The 23,893-nt window shown below is 38.5% G+C and overlaps 1 protein-coding gene across 3 annotated transcripts in view; it reads left to right on the top strand.

The window, feature by feature from the left end:
* The window catches only part of LOC128547290 (uncharacterized), a 47,752-nt gene extending 25,873 nt beyond the window's left edge, over window positions 1–21,879 (top strand). For all 3 annotated transcript variants that reach the window (XM_053519520.1, XM_053519521.1, XM_053519519.1), the window contains exons 3-8: window positions 420–552; window positions 1,102–1,420; window positions 6,151–6,385; window positions 7,204–7,390; window positions 9,290–9,343; window positions 11,703–21,879. In XM_053519520.1, the coding sequence (XP_053375495.1) occupies window positions 420–552; window positions 1,102–1,420; window positions 6,151–6,385; window positions 7,204–7,390; window positions 9,290–9,343; window positions 11,703–11,937 (1,163 nt within the window). In that variant the 3' untranslated portion in view covers window positions 11,938–21,879. The remainder of the gene's footprint in view (window positions 1–419; window positions 553–1,101; window positions 1,421–6,150; window positions 6,386–7,203; window positions 7,391–9,289; window positions 9,344–11,702) is intronic.
* The last annotated feature ends 2,014 nt before the right edge of the window (window positions 21,880–23,893 follow it).

Genomic DNA, 23,893 nt, shown 5'->3' on the forward strand with positions numbered 1-23,893 from the left:
TATGTTGGTCACTTGACAACTTTTCATTATTTCTTTTTTGTGTGTGATTTTTTTTCTGTAGTCACAAGTTAACTTTAGTTCAGTTTTCCTCTTTTAATTATTCTTGTTAATTCTTGTAATTATCTTGGCCACAAGATAACAATATATTTTTTTTTTGGAAAAACTGACATATTAAGCATAGCAATTTCTGTGCAATTATGTTTTTATTATTTTGCAATTTTAATTTGTTATTGTAGCTCATTTGAGTACTTTGCTTTTCTACACTTGAGAAATGCTGAAAAAATACACAGATAAAGAAAATTACTAATTTCCATTACAGGACTTCTAAAGTTGCAAAAATGGTGTCAGTCAAATGGTAAATGTTTACCTTTTTGTGTTAACTTGTCAGTATATAGAAAAGGATTGCTTTTATTTGTCAGGAGGTGGTGGACTTGCACTTTTTGGAACGGGTAATCTTCATACATGGGCAGCAAAAGTGAGTGAAATCTACAGGCGCTTCACAGACACGCGGAAAATTGACCGCACACAGCTTATGGATGACAGTGCCTATAGGTAGAAAGTATAGCTACTTGGCTAATATGCAACTGCCAATGGGTGATGAGCGGGGGTGGGGGGTTAATTAAAACCCACGTTTTAAAAATAATTTCTGGAGTGAATTATAAACTTAAAATCCAACTTCTCATGAGTTAAAGAATCATAATGATGCCAGTGTAATACTGATATTCAGTATGAACACATGACATAAATTATTTTTTGTTAATATGAGGGATAGGGGAGGAGTTTATGGGAGCGGGGAGGGTCACATATATTAACCAGATATTTCAGAAATATACTTTTTACCTGAATAAGGACTTTTTCCCTTCGCAAAATGCTTTCGACTTTTTCCCTTTGCAAAATGCTTTCGTAGTTTTTGGAGCATAAATATAAGTAAATTTATAACAGTTGTTAGATAATTTGAATGGTGATTTGCTTTAATGTAATTTTTACATGAGTTCATGAAGGGTTAATAATATTAAATCATTCAGTAAGCTTTATTCAAACCTAAAATTTGTGTTCATCATCAGCAGCCTCATATACAAAAGAATATTTTACTTATTGTAGAGAATTCTACTGGGCGAACTATGCCACTGGTCTTGGTGCTTCACTACATGAATTGGGCCATACATTTGATCTCGCACACACACCCTCAGGAATAATGGCACGAGGATTTGATGACCTTCATAAGGTGTTCACAGTTCAAAGGTCAAAGGTGACTATACAGAATGGGGATCATCGCTATAGCAACCATGAACGGTCACCTAGCAACATTACCATAGTGGATGTAAATGAAAGTCAAAAAGAGCAGATAGAAGTGAAAGTAGTTAAAGTCAAAGATAGCAGACGATATAAAGATGTTTGCTATGGAAGTCCATTCAAAAGGGTATTTTTCACTTTTCACTACTTTACTTTAAATCACCTTGCACCATGGTTTATAAAACTGAATTTGGAGACCAGCCTCTGAATGTTGCCATTTCATTGGTCATTTAAAAATTGTATTCAGAAACAACCAATCAGATGCTTGAGTTTTGCCTAAAATGTGTGAGTTAGTCCCTTTAAGACTCCAGTTGGATTCTTTGTCCGTGATCTGTCATCTTTAAAAAGAAAAAGGAGAGTGTTAGTTTAATGGTGAGGCATTGTTGGCAACTTTAAGTGTGTGTGTGTGTGGTTGGGGGCAGGGGGTGTAGGGATTTAAGCCCCACTGGAGTCACAACTTGGTCTATATGTATGGCTTCTTTTATATAATCTTTTTTTGGGAAAAAGGGCATATTATATGATTGCATGTGCATCCATATGTAAGTCATATTTTGTGTCTGGAGCATAACTCAATATCCATGCAAGATAATTGACTTTAAACTTTAAGCATATGGGTAGATGGGGGATGAGATTATGTGCAGAGCACAAGCACCAGGTCATTAAATCAAAGGTCAAGGTCACAAATTTTGTTCAAAGTTTTAAAAACTTGACCCTCATATTTTGTGTCCAGAGCATAACTAAAGTAGTAACTATTTAGAATATTGACTGTAAACTTGGCAATTAAGTAGATGATGATAGACATTGTGAATCAGGTCTGTAGGTCAAAGGTCAAGGTCACAGAAAGGTCAGTTCTTCTGTCATATTTTTTGTTCAGAGCATAACTTGATAGCTGTCCAAAGTATTGACTTCAAACTTGGGATATAGGTAGGTGGCAATGGACGAATAGCTTATGAACATGGTCCATAGGTCAAGGTCACAAATTGAGTTCAGATCTGTCCTTCATATTTTGTGTCTGAAGCACAACTTAAAAACTAATCAAGGTATTGACTTTAAATTGGTGATGATATGATGATTTGAAGAGTGCAGCAATCCTCATTACTCACCTACCCCCACCTCCCCTCTCTCTAAAAAAAATCACTCAGTTTCTTGTGCCTTATCACTCCATCACTATTACCACATGAAACCACCCACCCACTGACACATTACAGCCTCACTCCCAAAAACATCCTGAAATTCAACTTCCCTCTTGTCTGATCTAGAACTTTGGACATATATTGCCCCATTTTGCAAAGCTCTTGTTCCAAATGTTTGACTCACAAGCATAACTTATTATGCCCCTCTTCGAAGAAGGAGAGGTATATTGTTTTGCAGATGTCAGTTGGAATGTAGACCAATCCGTTTCCGGATGATAACTCAAGAACGTTTGGGCCTAGGATCATGTAAGTTGATAGGAAGGTTGGTCATCACCAGCAGATGACCCCTATTGATTTTGAGATCTGTATGTCAAAGGTCAAGGTCACAGTGACACTGAACAGTTAAACGGTTTCCTGATGATAAATCAATAACACTTGGGCCTAGGATCATGAAAGTTGATACGGAGGTTGGCCATGACCAGCAGGTGACCCCTGTTGATTTTTAGGTCAGTATGTCAAAGGTCAAGGTTACAGTGACCCTGAACAGTTAAACGGTTTCCGGATGATAACTCAAGAATGCTTGGGCCTAGGATTATGAAAGTTAATAGGGAGGTTGGTCATGACCAGCAGATGACCCCTAAAGATTTTGAGGTCAGTATGTCAAAGGTCACATTGGCAAGGAACAGTAAAATGGTTTCTGGGCGATAACTCAAGAATGCTTGTGCCTAGTATCAGGAAAATTGATAGGGAGGTTGGTCATGAGCAGCAGATGACCCCTATTGATTTTGAGGTCATTATGTCAAAAGTCAAGGTCACATTGGCCAGGAACTGTTAAACAGTTTCTGGACGTTAACTTGAGAACGCTTAGGCCAAGGGTCATGAAAGATGATAGAGAGGTTTATCATGACCAGCAGATGACCCCTATAGATTTTGAGCTCAAAAGTCAAGGTCACAGTGACCCTGAACAGTTAAACGGTTTCCGGATGATAACTCAGTAACACTTGGGCCTAGGATCATGAAAGTTGATTAGGGAGGTTGGTCATGACCAGCAGATGACCCCTATCGATTTTGAGGTCAGTAGGCCAAAGATGAAGGTCAAATTGACCCAGAACAGTTAAACCCTTTCCGGATCAGGCTTCGGAAATTTGCCGGTTTGTCGGTTTTGGACCGATTTTTGACTTTTCAGACCGATTCGTGAAGTGAAAAAACGAAAAAAAATCGGTCCCGTAAAAATGGAGAAAAGTATAAATTTCGGTCTTATATCTCAATACACGATCACCTGCCAAGTAGGAAATTGTTGGTCGCACCTTCAGTTAATCAATAAACGTGTCAATCGGTCTGATTGTCACTTTGATAATCGGTCTGTAATTAGCGCGTGACGCAATCAGTGCTCGCGCGGCACATCCTTTAATGTTTGCAGACAGCCGACTGCGGTGTATTAAACATTTTTGACTGGTTTCCTAACGTTTCTGGCTGGATCCAAATCATTTCGATGGGGATCCAGTTCTTTTATTTAGAACCCGACGGATGGTTTATTTCAAAAGGCTATGTTTGATCACGGTAACAAACAAATGGTCGCTGCATTTAATCAAAGAGTTATAATTGTACATTATAGGTCTTTGATTTAATGAGACATCACACGGAAAACCGATAAAAATAATTTTTATAATTACTTGATTTGAAAAAAATACATGATTCATTTGTTCGGGCTCCAGTTGAAACAAATGCAGAAAATCGTCTTTGCAACCCTACCGTACAAAAAAGAAAAAAATGGACGGGCAACCACGAATGATAAAGAAAACCGGAGTGGCACTGTTTATCAAATCGGTCTTTTAAAAAACGTTTCAAAATGAAATTTTGTTTACATCAGAAGAGAACATATAACTTTATAAAATGTAGTTGCTTATTGAAGTACAACGTAAGTGAAATGAAATATCCGTGGCCAACCCGCGTGACGTTTTGGTACTATACATGCGGGAAATTCGATCTCAGCGTTCAAATAACGTACACGTTCGGTCCGCGGCAGAGTATTCTTTAAATACTGAGGCTGCTTAGCAGAGAACATGTGTCGTGTAACTCACTTTGACGCATTGTATTTTACAGAATTCCGTCAAAGAATGAGGAAACATCACAAAGTATCTGCCGTGTATACGGTATTGAAGTCACGTGCGTTGGCTTTTTAGACTAGTTACGCACACGGTGTCAATGCCTCGTATTATCTCAGAAAAACATCGAAATTCAAACAAAGTAACGATCACACATAACACTGAATAACTGTCTTCATTGTATGGTAACGCGCGGTGACTGGTAACACAGTTTTAATGCATGACATGCTTATTTCTTTACCCTATCACGTTTTACAAAATATGTAATATTGGGAATGCGGTGGGTGGGGTAGCGCCGATGTCAGGATTTTCGTTTCGGACCGATTGGGTTATCAAAATTTCCGGAGCCCTGTTCCGGATGATACCTTGAGAATGCTTGGGCCTAGGATCATGAAACTAAATAGGGAGGTTGATCATGACCAGCAGATGACACCTGTTGATTTTTAGGTCAATAGGTTAATTTCAAGGTCAGATTGAACCAGAACAGTAGAACTTTTGTTTACAGTGAGCATATAATTTCTGTTCCTTGTGCAATTACTGAATGCATCAAGGGGGACATTTCGTGTTCAACGAGCTCTTGTTAATAAAGGTTTTTTACGAATCACGATTGATTTATTTAAGTTTAAAGCTTTAATGAATTGAAAACATCCCATGATGAAAAGCAAGTTCATAGTCATTTTAGGTCATTAGCTTGCCATTTTCCTAGGTAAAACTTCTACTTGCTTGGTCAGATTTAATCAAGTTGTTCAGTTGTGATGGTTTCATGTTAATGGAAGCACGCTAAGACTGCTTTGATATTCAATACTTAAAGAAATAAAAGGTTGGTTGTTTCGTAGAATCATAATTATAAAAGAACCATTTGCATTCCATTAAAGATAATATAAAGTCATTTCTGTATTTAAAGACCAGGCTTCAAGGTTATATAAAAGAGCTTTGAATCCAGGTTCAGATCTGCCCATCCGATTACTGTTAAATCATTTAATTTCGTGGGCATGAAATTTCGTGGTTTTGGTCAAAACGGCAATTTCGTTGGGATATGAATTCGTGGATTTCAATTTTTGAACATAAAATGAATGGGAATTTTACTTGTCTGTTGGGATTAAATTTCGTGGATTGACTCAACAACGAAATCCACGAAAATGAGTCCCCCACGAAAATTAATGATTTCACAGTATTAGATTTAAAGATCAGTCATGAAATCTATCAATGGCAAGGTTGCAGTTTTAGACTGGTCCCCAAATTCAGTTTGATAACCTTTGATGGACCCAGGCTTTGGAGAGCCAACCAGTGGTACAAATAAACTTCAAGTATGTTAATTAGAAAGAGAGTCAGGCGGACTCTGTGTAAACATGGTCTTTAACCTTTAGCCTTCTGCCTTTGCATCCAGTGCAGACCAAGATCAGCCTGTACATCGTGCAGGCTGATCATGGTCTGCACTGTTCGCTATTCTGTCAGTAAATTTTCATTGAATACCCTTCGAATATTAAATGGTATTGTCCATATTTAATGATGGATTAAGTCAGGTTTGATTTTCTTTGTTTCATATCTAGATTAAATATTGCATATTGTTTTATTATATAGCGAATGAAAATTTATTTGTTAATTCTTTTTCTTTTCAGCCAATCAGAAGAAACAGCAGCAGTGGTAATGTGTATATAGCTCCGCCTCCAGTTGTGTTCAAGGTTGAGAAAGGTTTCAAACCAGTGGCTTTCCAACAGACAGTCAATATAAGCATGAAAAACTATGATGGTAGTGAAACACACCAGACAATCACTAAGGACAGGAGCTATGAGACTGTAACTGAAGTCACGCTTGGAGAATCTGGTCAGTTGTTAGCAAAGACTTCAAAGAGAGGTAAGTTTGATCGGAAGTTTTATGATTTTGAAACAACTTACTGTAAAATCATTAAATTTCGTGGACATGAAATTTCGTGGTTTTGGTCAAAACAGCAATTTCGTGGGGATATGAATTCGTGGATTTCAACTTTTGAACATGAATGAACGGAATTTACATGTTCGTTGGGATAAATTTTGTTGCTGATCAACACGAAATCTCGAAAATAGTCCCCACGAATATTAATGATTCACAATATATAATAGGCTCTAACACCTATTCCTGAGGGTATCCATAGCAGCTGAATGTTAGAAGAGTTAGTAGTATCTAGTTAAATGCTATTGCAAGCCGGAGCTTCTGATACATTTTTCACATTTTGGTATGACATGGCAAAGAGCATGAGTCACTGACCTCCTGCAAATTTCAAAGCTGGTGCTCTACCACTAGTCTACAGAGGCAATCATCTTCATGCTAAGTTTACACATCATACTTGATTATTAACAACCAAAGATTTAACTTGTAGAGGACACAATGAGATTTCCAACTTTCAAAAGGGGGCTTTGCTGCTCTGTACATGACATCTATGGTATTGTTGTAATCCTGTTAGCTCAATATATACCTTGTTCCATGTTAATTACATCATTTTTAGGTGTACCATGTAACCTATGTTAAGAAGACCTTCAGAGAGTAAGCACCTCTCTTCAGAGGCAGATGTTCTTTCCAATTAGATAAGATTATAAGTTATTTAACCTTTACATAGCAACATCCTCTTTATAACACTCCTTTTACCCTACCTGCTGTTCACTGTATAGGGTTTGCACTGTTTACTGTAATTGCAGAGAGACATCCAAGTTCAGGTTCAAGTTGCAGTTCACTGTCACATTCCTCGCAGTCGCCAACTCGCGTCATTCCATCCAGGCTTCCAAACTCTCCAACAGAAACAGAGCTCCATCTTCCAAAATTCCAGTATGCTGATGATGGGGCGCATTGGTACAGGGCCTCTGCTGTTTTACTTAGATTTCATAGGTAAGCTGTTTGAGAGTGAATGTCTAGTATGCTGATCATGGGGCACATTGGTACAGGGCCTCTGCCGTTTTACTTAGATTTCATAGGTAAGCTGTTTGAGACTGAATGTCTAGTATGCTGATCATGGGGCACATTGGTACAGGGCCTCTGCTGTTTTACTTAGATTTCATAGGTAAGCTGTTTGAGAGTGAATGTCTAGTATGCTGATCATGGGGCACATTGGTACAGGGCCTCTGCTGTTTTACTTAGATTTCATAGGTAAGCTGTTTGAGAGTGAATGTCTAGTATGCTGATCATGGGGCACATTGGTACAGGGCCTCTGCTGTTTTACTTAGATTTCATAGGCAAGCTGTTTGAGACTGAATGTCTAGTATGTTGATCATAGGGTATATTGGTACAGGGCCTCTGCCGTTTTACTTAGATTTCATAGGTAAGCTGTTTGAGAGTGAATGTCTAGTATGTGATCATGGGGCAATTGGTACAGGGCCTCTGCTGTTTTACTTAGATTTCATAGGTAAGCTGTTTGAGAGTGAATGTCTAGTATGCTGATCATGGGGCACATTGGTACAGGGCCTCTGCTGTTTTACTTAGATTTCATAGGCAAGCTGTTTGAGAGTGAATGTCTAGTATGCTGATCATGGGGCACATTGGTACAGGGCCTCTGCTGTTTTACTTAGATTTCATAGGTAAGCTGTTTGAGAGTGAATGTCTAGTATGTTGATCATAAGGGACATTGGTACAGGGCCTCTGCTGTTTTACTTAGATTTCATAGGTAAGCTGTTTGAGACTGAATGTCTAGTATGTTGATCATAAGGGACATTGGTACAGGGCCTCTGCTGTTTTACTTAGATTTCATAGGTAAGCTGTTTGAGAGTGAATGTCTAGTATGCTGATCATGGGGCACATTGGTACAGGGCCTCTGCTGTTTTACTTAGATTTCATAGGTAAGCTGTTTGAGACTGAATGTTTAGTATGCTGATCATAGGGTATATTGGTACAGGGCCTCTGCCGTTTTACTTAGATTTCATAGGCAAGCTGTTTGAGACTGAATGTCTAGTATGTTGATCATGGGGTATATTGGTACAGGGCCTCTGCTGTTTTACTTAGATTTCATAGGTAAGCTGTTTGAGACTGAATGTCTAGTATGCTGATCATGGGGCACATTGGTACAGGGCCTCTGCTGTTTTACTTAGATTTCATAGGTAAGTTGTTTGAGACTGAATGTCTAGTATGCTGATCATGGGGTATATTGGTACAGGGCCTCTGCTGTTTTACTTAGATTTCATAGGTAAGCTGTTTGAGACTGAATGTCTAGTATGCTGATCATGGGGTATATTGGTACAGGGCCTCTGCTGTTTTACTTAGATTTCATAGGTAAGCTGTTTGAGACTGAATGTCTAGTATGCTGATCATAAGGGACATTGGTACAGGGCCTCTGCTGTTTTACTTAGACTTCATAGGTAAGCTGTTTGAGACTGAATGTCTAGTATGCTGATCATGGGGTATATTGGTACAGGGCCTCTGCTGTTTAACTTAGCTGTTTGAGATGGTGATTATGGAGTATGGTACATGGCTATTGCTGTTTTACCTAGATTTCCTAAGTAATCTGTTTGATATATTCAGTTTTGTATTCAATTTTCAAAATGCTAACGATGGGGCACATTGGTACAAGGCCTAAGTCAGCTCATGATATTTAATTTAGCTGAATTTTAAAGTTGATGACCTTGCACCTTGGTGTTTCACCTTAATAACATAATGATCTGTAATTTCTTTAAAAAAAACTGTATTTAGGGAATATTTATAAAATGTGCTATTGCCTCTCATAATAAAGTGCAAAAAGAAAATTAAGTCCCTCAGTATAATCATTTTATTTGAAGTGACACTTGTTTTATGTTACAGGTGGTTTAATAGATTCAATGTACGAGAGTCAAGGAAGAACATGTCTATATGTGGGTATGTAAAATACACATGTTTATGATAATAAATTTTAAGGTTTGTTTTGTTTATCCATTTCCTGGCATATCCTTAAACACAGAAAAGTGATTATGATGTGATGTTTTTGTATCTGGAAAAATAAATTTTGGTTGTAAAAAAATCCAGCAGGAGGTAGGGCTTAAGGACACGGTGTGAGGTCACAAGTTGGAGCCCAGAGATACAGCTAATTTCTCCATAATGACGTATCCCTGTGGGGAGGATGCATTCTCCTTATTAATATTCATGTGGATAAGCTTTTCATTTTAAGTTTTGAAGAGAACAAATTAATGTTGGTAAGGAGTTCATGAAATGCTGATTAGGTTTTAAAACATCAGACAAAAATACAAGCAAATATTTTGATAGCTGAAATATTAAGCTCAGCAGGGTGTTAAACTGTTAAGCATTCCTGCATCAAGTGTAAAAATATTGCCATTTGAAATATGATAACCAAAACTATAATTATGTCTCCCAACATACAGTGGTGTGGGAGACATATTGATTTACTCCAGTCTGTGTGTGTGTGCGCGTGTGTGTGACTGTCACAAAGCTTGTCCGCACTCTAAGTGGAACATTTCTCATCCGATTTTCACCAAACTTATACAAAATGTATTTGACCATGAGACCTCAGCCAAGTTCGATAATTAGCCAAATCCGTCCAGGCGTATTGGAGTTATGGCCCTTGAATTACCAAAAATTGGCCTTTTTACTCTTGTCCGCACTCTTAAGTCGAACATTTCTCATCCGATCTTCACCAAACTTGAACAAAATGTGTTTGACCATGAGACCTCGGCCAAGTTCGATAACTAGCCAAATAGGTCCAGGCATTTTGGAGTTACGGCCCTTGAATTACCGAAAAATCAGCCTTTTTACTCTTTTCCGCTCTCTTAGTTGAACATTTCTCATCCGATCTTCACCAAACTTGAACAAAATGTGTTTGGCCATAAGACCTTAGCCAAGTTCGATAACTAGCCAAATCTGCCCAGGCACTTTCGATTTATGGCCATTGAATTACTGATTGGATCCACTCATCCAGACCATCTAATTGGATCCACTCGTCTAAACCATCTAGAGAATCTAGACTTTTTTTATAGAGGCAGTTGTGGGAGACATGCGCTTTTCTCAAGAGCATCTCTAGTTTTAACAAGTGAGATTCACACTAAAATTTAGGTATTTTGAAAAACTGAAATACAGTTACTATGTGCAGATGTGATCAACTTTTTAATAAAAAAAACAAATATTGTCTCCCCACCACTGGGGGAGACATATTGTTTTTGCCCAGTTGGGGTTGTGGGGGGAGACATATTGTTTTTGCCCTGTCTGTCCATCCGTCACACTTCATTTCCGATCAATAACTGGAGAACTATTTGACCTAGAACCTTTAAACTTCATAGGATGGCAGGGCTTAAGGAGTAGACGACCCCTATCATTTTTGGGGTCACTCCATCAAAGGTCAAGATTGCACAGAGGCCTGAACATGGAAAACCATTTCCAATTAATAACTTGAGAACCACTTGACCCAGAATAGTGAAACTTCATAGGGTGATTTGACATGCAGAATGGACGACCCCTATTGATTTGGGGTCACTCTGTTTAAGGTCAAGGTCACAGGGTCCTGAACATGGAAAACCATTTCCGATCAATAACTTGAGAACCACTTGACCCAAAATGTTGAAACCTAGAACCTTTTGACCTAGAACTTTCAAACTTCATAGGGTGATAGGGCTTACAGAGTAGATGTCGCTATTAGTTTTGGGGGTAGTAGATCAAAGGCCATGGTCACAAGGGCCTTAACATGGAAAACCATTTCTGATCAGTAACTCGAGAACCACGTGACCCAGAACATTGAAACTTCATAGGATGATTGGACAAGTAGAGTAAATGACCCCTAATGATTTTTTGTTCACTTGATCAAAGATCAAGGTCACAGGGACCAGAACATGGAAAACGGTTTCTGATCAATAACTTGACAACTGTTTGACCCAGAACCTTCAAACTTTATAGGATGATAGGACTATCAGAGTAGATGACCCTTATCTTTTTCTCGGGTCACTTGAGCTAAGGTCAGGGTCACAGGGGCCTGAACATGGAATGCCCTTTCGATCAATAACTTGAGAACAAATTGACTCAGAATGTTGAAACTTCATAGGCAAGTATACAAATTACCCATTTATCGCAACTGTGTTACCATGGCAACCCATCACATAATGTTGAAACATCACATCAAATTAACTAATAAATATTTAAAGAAGATGCCATTTTTGTATTCTCATCTTTTTCATTGCTTAAATGATATCAAAGTGAAGTAAAAAGGAAAGAATATTAACTTGTTGAATTACAGGTCTCGTGTAAAGTCCAATTTTGGTTTGCGACTGGTTGAGTTAAGAAGTGATCCGGAAGGTGAAGTTTTCCACCACTGGGAATTTCTGTCAGAAACTCCTCCAACAGAATTTACGTTAAAAGAATCTCGTGTCAAAAATGTTCCAACAGAGGCCAAAACAGTGACTATTCTAGCAGAAGATAATGTTGGCAATGTACTGAAGAAAAAAGTGGAATTGACGGACTTTGAATCATGATGTTGTGTTTGTGTTTGTTGTAAAACTTGAGCTGTGATCATTTATGTTTTAAGCTCGGCTGTTAGATATCGTACAGGTGGCTAATGTTGCAATATGGAAATTTTAGTGACTTGTGAGTCAGTTTGGAAAATATTCTCAGATCAAAATCATGCAAAACGTTCAGCCAATTATTACTTCAAAATATGATCAGTCCCAATATTGGCTTCTTATTTTGAAATTTTTTAAATAAACTTGCTGGCTATACTATCATACCAGTTTTTACCAATTAATTTATGAGAAAACATGTACAAAATTCTTGCATATCGACTAATTCTATTGGACAGATTTTAAAATGAAAATTGATTATCACACTGAATACTTGTCAAATAGCATTTAGAGTCCATCTTCCCTCTAGAGCCGCCTTTAGTTGTTCGTATTTGAAACATGTTTTTGTAAACAGCTAAATATTATAGTTTTTCCTGTCCTGCCGTGCTATTGATTATTTTTAATTTTCTCCACTTTAGTTGCATGATCTTTGAATAATTTGATGAAAAGTTATTCCTATCTTTTATAGCATGCCCCCAGTTGTTTGACTCAGTGGCATTTACACTCAAAGAAACTGACAGCCTTGTATCTTCAACTTACATACCTCAAACCTTTGCTTAGCAAAATTTTTAAAATATTTTTATTGTTTTATGCGTATTATATTTATATTTTATCCTGCTTTGTTTTTAGCTCACCTGAGCCACATGTGGTTGGTGTGAGCTATTTTTTGTGATCACTCAGCATCTGTCTTACAGTCCCTCCGTCATCAGTCACCATTTAAATCTTAATAAAATATGTAGGCCAACCTAGCAGAAATGTTTCTTGGGTGACTATCAAAATTGATACTTGTTGGAGCTGGGAAATGCAGGTGAGCGAACTTGGGCTGTCATGGCCCTCTTGTACATTTATAGTTTTAGTTATCGCATTTTAACCGGGTATTTTATGATATTTCAATTCATGTTGGTAAAATGTTGTGATAAAATAGTTTTTATAGAAATTTTTATTTTGTTTACGGAATGTGATCAACTCTATCAGTGTATTGTAATTTTATATTGTTATGATATTCTTAAAATTTAAATCTTTAAATGACATGTTTAGTACTTGAAAACAGCAACATTTTATTACATTGGAAACTAAATGAAATCTTACTCTGCTAAAATTATACATGTTGATGTAATTTGAATATTTGTTTGATGATATTTTGATTATAAAAAGAATTCATTCAATGGCAACCTTAATTTTATATGCTCATTTGGAAAAAAACCAGACATATTATGAAAAGGGGAAGTTTGTCCATCTGCCAACATTTTCCTTTCCAGATTCTAGGTCAGAAAGCTACATGTTTCAGATTTTACAGAAAGACTTAGCACCACTTGAAGAGGATCCCTTTTGTTTTGGTGGCCAGAAGATCAAGGTCACATTTACCCGGACACTAAAAATGGTTTCCGGACTCTAACTATGAAATAAAACATCTACAGCTTTCAAACGTCACAGAGTGATTGAGTCCTGCCTAGGGAAGATCCCTATTGGTTTAGGGGTCATTGGCTCAAAGGTCAGGTCACAAGGATCTGACTAAATTTCTGGTTATTATTTCACTTTCAGGCTGTAAGTCACAAAGTATATTACATACAGCGTTCAGACTTTACTTGATGACTAAGCACTGCTTGGGAGAGGATTTTTTTTTCAAGATCAAGGTTACAGTAACCTGGAGACTGAAAAGGGTTTCCAGCCTGTAAATCATTAACAGCTTTGTCTTTCAAACTTAACGCAATGGACAAGTACCACTGTTGGAAGATAACTATTGATTTTTGGGATAGCGATTAAGTCAAGGTTACAGGGATCTCTTGTTATTGTGCCCCCCCATGAGTGGTGGGGGCATATAGATTTGGTCTTGTCCGTGCATCCGTCCGTCTGTCCGAAGTTCGTGACACGCCTTGCTCGAAAAGTATTTGATACAAATTGATGAAACCTTGCATGAGTGTTTATCATGATACGAACTTGCGCACCTCCTATTTTTCGTCTGCCTCCGCCCCCTATTTTCAGAGTTATGGCCCCTGAAATAGTCAAAAATGCACATTTTCACCTTGTGACACGCCTAGCTCAAAAAGTGTTTGATATAAATTGATGAAACCTTGCATGAATCTTAATCATGATATTAACTTGCGCACCTCCTATTTTTCATCTGGCTCCGCCCCCTATTTTCATAGTTATGTCCCCTGAAATAGTCAAAAATGCACATTTTCACCTTGTGACATGCATAGCACAAAAAGTATTTGATATAGATTCATGAAAAACTTGCATGAGTCTTAATCATGATATGAACTTGGGCACCTCCTATTTTTCGTTTGGGTCCGCCCCCTATTTTTAGCTCACCTGAGCACAAAGTGCTCAGGGTGAGGTATTGTGATCGCTCACCGTCCGGCGTCCGTCCGTCCGTCCGTCCGTTGTACGTCCGTCCGTTGTACGTCCGTCCACACTTTCCTTTAAACAACATCTCCTCCTAAACCAACAGGCCAATTTTGATGAAACTTCACAGGGATGTTCCTTTGATGGCCCCCTTTCAAAATTGTTCAAAGAATTGAATTCCATGCAGAACACTGGTTGCCATGGCAACCGAAAGGAAAAACTTTAAAAATCTTCTTCTCAAAAACCAGAAGCCCTAGAGCTTAGATATTTGGTGTGAAGCATTGCCTAGTGGACCTCTACCAAGTTTGTTCAAATCATGACCCCGGGGTCAAAATTGACCCCGCCCCAGGGGTCACTTGATTTTACATAAGAAAATCTTAAAAAATCTTCTTCTCAAAAACCAGAAACCTTAGAGCTTAGATATTTGACATGTAGCATTGCCTAGTGGACCTCTACTAAAATTGTTCAAATCATGACCCTGGGGTCAAAATTGACCCCGCCCCAGGGGTCACTTGATTTTACATAGGAAAATCTTCAAAAAATTTCTAAAAATAAACCAGAAGGCCTAGAGCTTAGATATTTCACATGTAGCATTGCCTAGTGGACCTCTACAAAATTTGTTCAAATCATGGCCCCCGGGGTCAAAATTGACCCCGCCCCAGGGGTCACTTGATTTTACATAGGAAAATATTTAAAAAATCTTCTTCTCAAAAACCAGAAGCCCTAGAGCTTAGATATTTGACATGTAGCATTGCCTATTGGACCTCTACTAAAGTTGTTCAAATTATGACCCGGGGGTCAAAATTGACCCCGCCCTAGGGGTCACTTGACTTTACATAAGAAAATCTTCAAAAGTTTTCTAAAAATAAACCAGAAGGCCTAGAGCTTAGATATTTCACATGTAGCATTACCTAGTGGACCTCTACAAAATTTGTTCATATCATGACCCCCTGGGTCAAAATTGACCCAGCCCCAGGGGTCACTTGATTTTACATAGGAAAATCTTCAAAATTTTCTAAAAATAAACTAGAAGGCCTAGAGACTAGATATTTGACATGTAGCATTGCCTAGTGGACCTCTACAAAATTTGTTCAAACCTTGTCCCCCGGGGTCAAAATTGACTCCGCCCTAGGGGTCACTTGATTTTACATAGGAAAATCTTAAAAAAAAATTCTAAAAATAAACCAGAAGGCCTAGATCTTAGATATTTGACATGTAGCATTGCCTATTAGACTTTTACAAAGTTTATTCAAATCATGACCCCTGGGGTCAAATTGACCCTGCCCCATGGGGTTACTTGATTGTACATAGAAAAATCTTCAAAATTTTCTAAAAATAAACCAGAAGAGCTTAGATATTTGACATGTAGCATTGCCTAGTGGACCTCTACAAAAAGTTTTCAAATCTTGTTTTAAAGTTACTTAAAGAAAATTTCAACTATATTTTCTCATAATTCTTTTGATTGATTTCTATTATGATCTTTTGACCTTGAAGACTTGTCCTTAAGTGCAATGATAACAGGTGAGCGATATAGGGCCATCATGGCCCTCTTGTTAGAGTTATGGCCCCTGAAATAGTCAAAAATACACATTTTCACCTTGTGATGCACCTAACTCAAAAGTATTTAATATAAATGGTTGAAAACTTGCATAAGTCTTTATCATGATATAAACTTGCACACCTCTAATTTTTTGGCTGGCTCCAACCCCTATTTTTAAAGTTACGGCCCCTGAAATAGTAAAAAAATGCACTTTTTCACCTAATTATGTGCCTAGCTCGAAAAGTATCAAATCTAAATTCAGGAAACCTTGCTAGAGTCTTTATTTTGATGTGAGCTTGCACACTTGGCATTCTTCTTGAGAATCTTAGCTTTTATTACAGAGTTATGGCCCGTGAAATAACCAAAATAGTGGATTTTTTGTTTGTGATGCTCATAGCTCAAAAAGTAAAGGGCCTATAATAATGAATCCTTTTCATAAAATGATTGTTGAGGCTATACCCCATTAAGACTGCAAACATTTGAATTATTGGCCCTCATTTATGACAAATGTACCAGTGGGGGGCACACCCTGTGTCCTACAGACACATTCTAGTTTTACTTTAAGTTTCTTGATACTGTGTCTAAGTATCGCCCATCCACATCCTGCACACCCTGCCCAATACCCCTCAACACATCACAAAATACATAGGTATTTTTAATGCCAGGTTTTTTCTGCCCTGTCCGAGTGTGCTTGTAAATGGGCATTTTATGCCCTGTTAGGCAGGGCTCTGGTTTAGTTTTGTATTACTTTTTGTCTAAGAGCCCCATGTGGTTCTGGGACAATCTGTGTATGAAAAGAATGGGAACCATTGTTTTACCCTTGCATGATTGTAAGAGGCGACTAATAGGGTCTTAACACTTGGTTTTGTTGTAACTATGTGATTCCAGCAGGTATAAAAATTTTGATTCCATTGCTCATGTTTTTATTTCAATGTAAGTGAGATGTGAAACCAAAATTTTTAGTCCTGTTTGGCGCCATATAACCTATACTGTATTGGTGCGCCGTAAAACCCAATTCAAATCAAATTTTGTCTTTAGAATTGATTGTTAATATCTGATATGCCTGTGCTTATACCCCATATCCCGGTACTGGTAGAATTATTTTATTTTAGCTCAATTGAACCGAGGGTTCAAGGTGATGTGTGGATTGTCTGGCATCCATTTTCCTACTTTTTACTTAAATATCTTTTGTTCTGAAAGTACTAATTAGAATTACACCAAACTTGGCATGAGGTATCCTGGGAATGACTTTTTCTCAAATTTGTTCAAATGGTTAAGTTTGATTGCAATAAGGGACCATCAGAACTTAGTCTAAAAATAGGAAAAAAAACTCTGTAAACAACCTCCTGTCATGAATCGCTTGGCGGAATTTAACTTAATTTGTCAAAAGCAGTGTCAAGGTCAGGTGACAGACTTAGATCCTCTTGAAATGATGCTTCTTTTACAAGTACTTCAGAATTTAAATCCATATTTTATTGACACTATTTCAAGATTTGATTGCTTATTGTTGAGCAGCACACACAGGATTTTAAACATAAAAATATGCCTTTGTCTTGTCAACTTCTTTCTTCAACACTTCACAATACTTCCAGGTAATTTAACACTGTTTTGTATAGAATGACGATCTGTTTGGACAAGACCTAGTCAAAAACATACAGGATGAGCTATGATGCAAGTTCAGTTTGTTTTTCTGCTGTACTCGAGTGTAAATATATCCCTTATTGTTCAGGAAAATTTAAAATATTTTTTTAAGGCATATTAGTTTTCAACTGTCCGTCCATTAGTTCGTTCGTTCGTTAGTTTGTTTGTCACGTCAACTTTTTGCATGAAGGCAATTTACTTGTGGACCACTGCACCCAGGACCTTCAAACTTCACATGCTGATAGTACTTAATGAGTGCACGACCCCTACTGACTTTGGGATCACCAGGTCAAAGGTCAAGGTCACAGGGGCCAATGTTAACTTTTTGCAGGAAGGCACTTTACTCGCGGACCACTGCACCCAGGACCTTCAAACTTCACTTGCTGATAGTACTTATTGAGTACACGACCCCTACTGACTTTGGGATCACCAGGTTAAAGGTCAAGGTCACAGGGGCCAATGTTAACTTTTCGCATGAAGGCACTTTACTCGCGGACCACTGCACCCAGGACCTTCAAACTTCACTTGCTGATAGTACTTTATGAATACATTACCCCTGCTGACTTTGGGGTCACCAGGTCAAAGGTCACAGGGGTCAATGTTATTTTTTTGCATGAAGGCACTTTACTTGCGAACCACTGCACCCAGGACCTTCAAACTTCACCAGCTGATAGTACTTATTGAGTACACAATCCCTACTGACTTTGGGGTCAAAGGTCAAAGTCACAGGGGCCAATGTTAACTTTTTTGCATGAAGGCACTTTACTCACAAACCACTGCATTCAGGACCTTCAAACTTCACATGCTGATAGTACTTATTGACTACACGACCCCTATTGACTTTGGGGTCACCAGGTTAAAGATCAAGGTCACCAGGTCAAAGGTCAAGGCGCTGCGGGGGCATTTGTCACCATTAGTGACAGCTCTTTGTTTTTTTATTCTTTGCTTTTCTGTGTAAAAATGAAAAACAGTTCACATAGGCACAATTCCATCTATATTCCAAGTGTTAGAAACAGATAATAATCCTTCAGTTAAACTGAAAAATTCCAGGGTAGGGTAGCTGGTGTGATTATATAAAGTACTCCCACCTATAAGGTGGGGAACCAATCAGTGTTGGTAATGCCCTGCTTATCCTGTATGGTCATTATATGCAGGGAACCATACCTGCTCTGCTGTCAGGGAAGATATGGTTGGTAGTTACTATTACTTTACCTGAACTTGCTCAGAAAGAGCACAGCATGACATGTTTATTGACCTTGAACTTCATATTGATTCTTATATCAGTTGTTGGCTTTTATCGTTTACTTAACATCGTAATTCATGCCAGTTTTGCATTGCAATATGGTAATTGCGCTTCTGTATGGAGTACATTTTATCTAATGTAGAAATATATTGTATGGTCACTTGCTGATTGGAAGACAAAATAGGTATAGAATAAAATGCACGTGTTACAACCTATATAAAGTAATAAACAGATGGTGCAACATATTTTTTAGATTCACAGAGTTGGTATTATTTCAGTAATGCTGATTAACATTTTATATTTGATTAAAATTGTGTGCTATTATATCCAGTTATTGCATTTGATAGTCCATGTATAAATATGCTATATATCTCCCTAATAGAGTGAAATATTATAAAAGGCAGTGTGCACTATATGCTGTATCTAAAAAAAAAGTGTTTAGTATTTATTACATGATTTACAGTGAAAAAACCTTGTTACTGGCATTCCAGCCCATGTGCATTATTATACAAACATGCACATTATTTGATGGGTTCATATAGACTGGGGCAATACAACTTTTTTTGTATTGCCCAGTCAAATACAACCTTTAGTTTTTTCTGAAGCATAATTTGTATTGCAAGTCAGATTATCTTTTGACATGAATTAGATTTAAACAAAAAAATAAAAACCAACTGAAAATGATATGTAATAAAATTGGTCAATGCTCAATGTGTTGTATTGGCCCTCGGCATACGGGCTTGGTCCATAACAGACCTTGGATGTAATGAATTTCAGAACATTTTTATGCCCCCAAAGGGAGGCATATTAGTTTTCAACTGTCCTTCCGTCAGTTCGTTCGTTCGTTAGTCACAACGTTAACTTTTTGCATGAAGGCACTTTACTCACGAACCACTGCACCCAGGACCTTCAAACTTCATATGCTGATAGTACTTATTGAGTACACCACCCCTACTGACTTTGGGGTCACCACATCAAAGGTCAAGGTCACAGAGGCCAACATTAACTTTTTGCATGAAGGCACTATACTCGCGAACCACTGCACCCAGGACCTTCAAACTTTACATGCTGATAGTACTTATTGAGTACACCACCCCTACTGACTTTGGGGTTACCAGGTCAAAGGTCACGGTCACAGAGGCCAACGTTAACTTTTTGCATGAAGGCACTTTACTCGCGAACCACTGCACCCAGGACCTTCAAACTTCACTTGCTGATAGTATTTATTGAGTACACCACCCCTACTAACTTTGGGGTCACCATGTCAAAGGTCAAGGTCACAGGGGTCAATGTTAACTTTTTGCATGAAGGCACTTTACTCGCAAACCACTGCACCCAGGACCTTCAAACTTCACATGCTGATAGTACTTATTGAGTACACCACCCCTACTGACTTTGGGGTCACCATGTCAAAAGTCAAGGTTACAGGGGCCAACTTTAACTTTTTGCATGAAGGCACTTTACTCGCGAACCACTGCACCCAGGACCTTCAAACTTCACATGGTGATAGTACTTATTGAGTACACCACCCCTACTAACTTTGGGGTCACCATGTCAAAGGTCAAGGTCACAGGGGTCAATGTTACCTTTTTGCATGAAGGCACTTTACTCGCGAACCACTGCACCCAGGACCTTCAAACTTCACATGCTGATAGTACTTATTGAGTACACCACCCCTGCTGACTTTGGGGTCACCATGTCAAAAGTCAAGGTCACAGGGGCCAACGTTAACTTTTTGTATGAAGGCACTTTGCTCGCGAACCACTGCACCCAGGACCTTCAAACTTCACATGCTGATAGTACTTATTGAGTACACCACTCCTACTAACTTTGGGGTCACCAGGTCAAAGTCACAGGGGTCAATGTTGATTTTTTGCATGAAGGCACTTTACTCGCGAACCACTGCACCCAGGACCTTCAAACTTCACTTGCTGATAGTATTTATTGAGTACACCACCCCTACTAACTTTGGGGTCACCATGTCAAAGGTCAAGGTCACAGGGGTCAATGTTAACTTTTTGCATGAAGGCACTTTACTCGCAAACCACTGCACCCAGGACCTTCAAACTTCACATGCTGATAGTACTTATTGAGTACACCACCCCTACTGACTTTGGGGTCACCATGTCAAAAGTCAAGGTTACAGGGGCCAACTTTAACTTTTTGCATGAAGGCACTTTACTCGCGAACCACTGCACCCAGGACCTTCAAACTTCACATGGTGATAGTACTTATTGAGTACACCACCCCTACTAACTTTGGGGTCACCATGTCAAAGGTCAAGGTCACAGGGGTCAATGTTACCTTTTTGCATGAAGGCACTTTACTCGCGAACCACTGCACCCAGGACCTTCAAACTTCACATGCTGATAGTACTTATTGAGTACACCACCCCTGCTGACTTTGGGGTCACCATGTCAAAAGTCAAGGTCACAGGGGCCAACGTTAACTTTTTGTATGAAGGCACTTTGCTCGCGAACCACTGCACCCAGGACCTTCAAACTTCACATGCTGATAGTACTTATTGAGTACACCACTCCTACTAACTTTGGGGTCACCAGGTCAAAGTCACAGGGGTCAATGTTGATTTTTTGCATGAAGGAACTTTACTTGCGAACCACTTCACCCAGGACCTTCAAACTTCACTTGCTGATAATACTTTATGAGTACACCAACCCTACTGACTTTGGGGTCACCAGGTCAAAGGTCAAGGTCACAGGGACCAACGTTAACTTTTTGCACGAAGGCACTTTACATGCAAACCACTTCATTCAGGACCTTCAAACTTCACATGCTGATAGTACTTATTGAGTACACCACCTCTACTGACTTTGGGGTCACCAGGTCAAAGGTCAAGGTGCTGCAGGGGCATTTGTCACTATTAGTGACAGCTCTTGTTTTATTTTGTTTATCATCATTTTAAAAACCTACATTTGAAAATGGAGAATAATGTAGTATTGATTTTGAATGTAGAATAAAGGAACACTTTGAGTTGTTAGAGTAAAATAACTTTTACATTTTATCGTTTGTCTATATAGTTTTACAGAGCAAATACAAAAATGTTTTATCAATAAAACTTGTTTAAACAGTCTTGTCCTGTTTTCTGTCATGTGCTGGAGGTCTAGGGTTTGCTTCCTGGCCAGGTCACACCAAAGATGTTAAAAATGGTTCTAGTAGCTTCCTCGCTTGGTATTCTATCTTCCGTAACTGTTGAACCCCTTGCGGGGACGTAGACGTATTCAATATTAAGAGGATAGTACTAAGGACTGGTCAGGCTGGTGTCAGTACGTGACTGGGTGGGATATCATATCTACAATGTGATGTTCCAGTGAGGCAGCATTCTAAAGTCTGGCATGGTGCTCACTGGTACAAGAAGCTGTCCTTTTTCAGGACTGAAAAATTGTTGAAAAAGATGCTAACCCCAAACACATGTATAATTATTATTCAAATTTCATTGTATAGGTAAAGGTAAAGGTCTTGTTTATTAAAGTGTCACCCCTATTGAAAGTGCCATCCAATTTGACTTATGAGACACCTTTATTGTGCATACCAATTACCTCCCAACTCTTACAACTTTGCCAGGCGCCAGGCGGATAGAAGTCGGTAATCATTCATTTAACTAGCATGCGGCTCACGAACCTGCCATTTCTGAACGAGTCCCATGACAAACATCACCCAGACAAACACTCCCCATGGGGGTCGAACCTTCGACCTCCTGGTCCCCTGAGGCGGACGCCTTAACCACTGGGCCATGGTGATCGGTTACTGTATACTTGCTTACAACTTACATGTGAATGTTTCATACTTTGTATATTTAAGGCCTAAGGTGACATATAGGCCCACTGGGCTGGATGTTAAAGTTGCTATAATTAATGTTTGTAAATGTACATAATATTATGATGCTTTGTCACTTTAATGAATGATATCTTACACACTCTCTCACACATACCTATGTACATCAAGACAGGTAATCAGTTCTTTGTACATCAGTTCCTCAAAAATGCAGGATGGCTTCAAGTAACGTAAACATTGTTCTGGTCATAAAGCAACTTTCCAGATATTTATAGTTAACAAAAACACAAGGAACCAATCTATGACATTTTTCCAGTGCTTGTTGCATTCCCATTTGTTGTGGCTTCAAGTGTTAACAAGCTTTCCTTTGATTTAAGCGGATGACCTTGTTTTTGACCCACATGACCTAGTTTCGACTTGGCATAGGAATCATCAAGACAAATATTCTGACCCAAGTTTCAGGAAGACAGGAACATAAATGTGGCCTCTAGGGTGTAAACAAGCTTTTCCTTTGATTTGACCTGGTGACCTAGTTTTTGACCCCACATCAACCAGTTTCTAACTTGATCTTAAAGATAAATATTCTGTGCAAGTTTGTATCAAATCAAGGCATAAATAAAACCTCTATATGGCTGAAAGGGCCAAAATGCAAAATTTCAAGGGCAGTAACTCTAGAACCCGTGATGGAATCTAGCCTGTTTTCGAAAGGAAATGAGATCTTGATGTGACTCAATTTGTGTGTGTGGTTAAAATCGAATGTAAAATACCACTGCTATTGTATTCACAAGGTAGAAATTAACAAATTTTGGCTCTTTCAGGGGCTGTAACTCCAGAACCTATGATTGGATCAGACAGATTCATCATGAAATCAAAGATCTATTGTTGTTAAAGACATGTTGCAGGTTTGCATGAAAATCAAACCATAAATGAAGTCTTTATAATTAATAGGCTGAGAAAGCCAAAATAGCAAATTTTTGTCCTTTAAGGGGCCATAACTCTGGAACTCATGATGGGATCTGGCCAGATTTCAAAAGGAACTGAGATATTACACCAATACAAGTTGTGTGTAAGTTTGATCAAAATAAATTGCAAAATGTGATCTCTATCGTGTTCAAAAGCCAAAAATGGCAAATTCTGGCCCTTCAAGGGCCCATAAGATCTGGCCAGTTTTCGAAAGGAACCAAAATATCATGCCAATACAAGTTGTGTACAAGTTCGATTAAAATCAATTGCAAAATGTGAACTCTATCGTGTTCACAAAAAAGTGTGGATGGACGGACGACGGATGGATGATGGACAAAGGGTGATCA

This window comes from Mercenaria mercenaria, chromosome 12, assembly GCF_021730395.1.
Source record: "Mercenaria mercenaria strain notata chromosome 12, MADL_Memer_1, whole genome shotgun sequence".
Classification (NCBI taxonomy): Eukaryota; Metazoa; Mollusca; class Bivalvia; order Venerida; family Veneridae; genus Mercenaria; species Mercenaria mercenaria.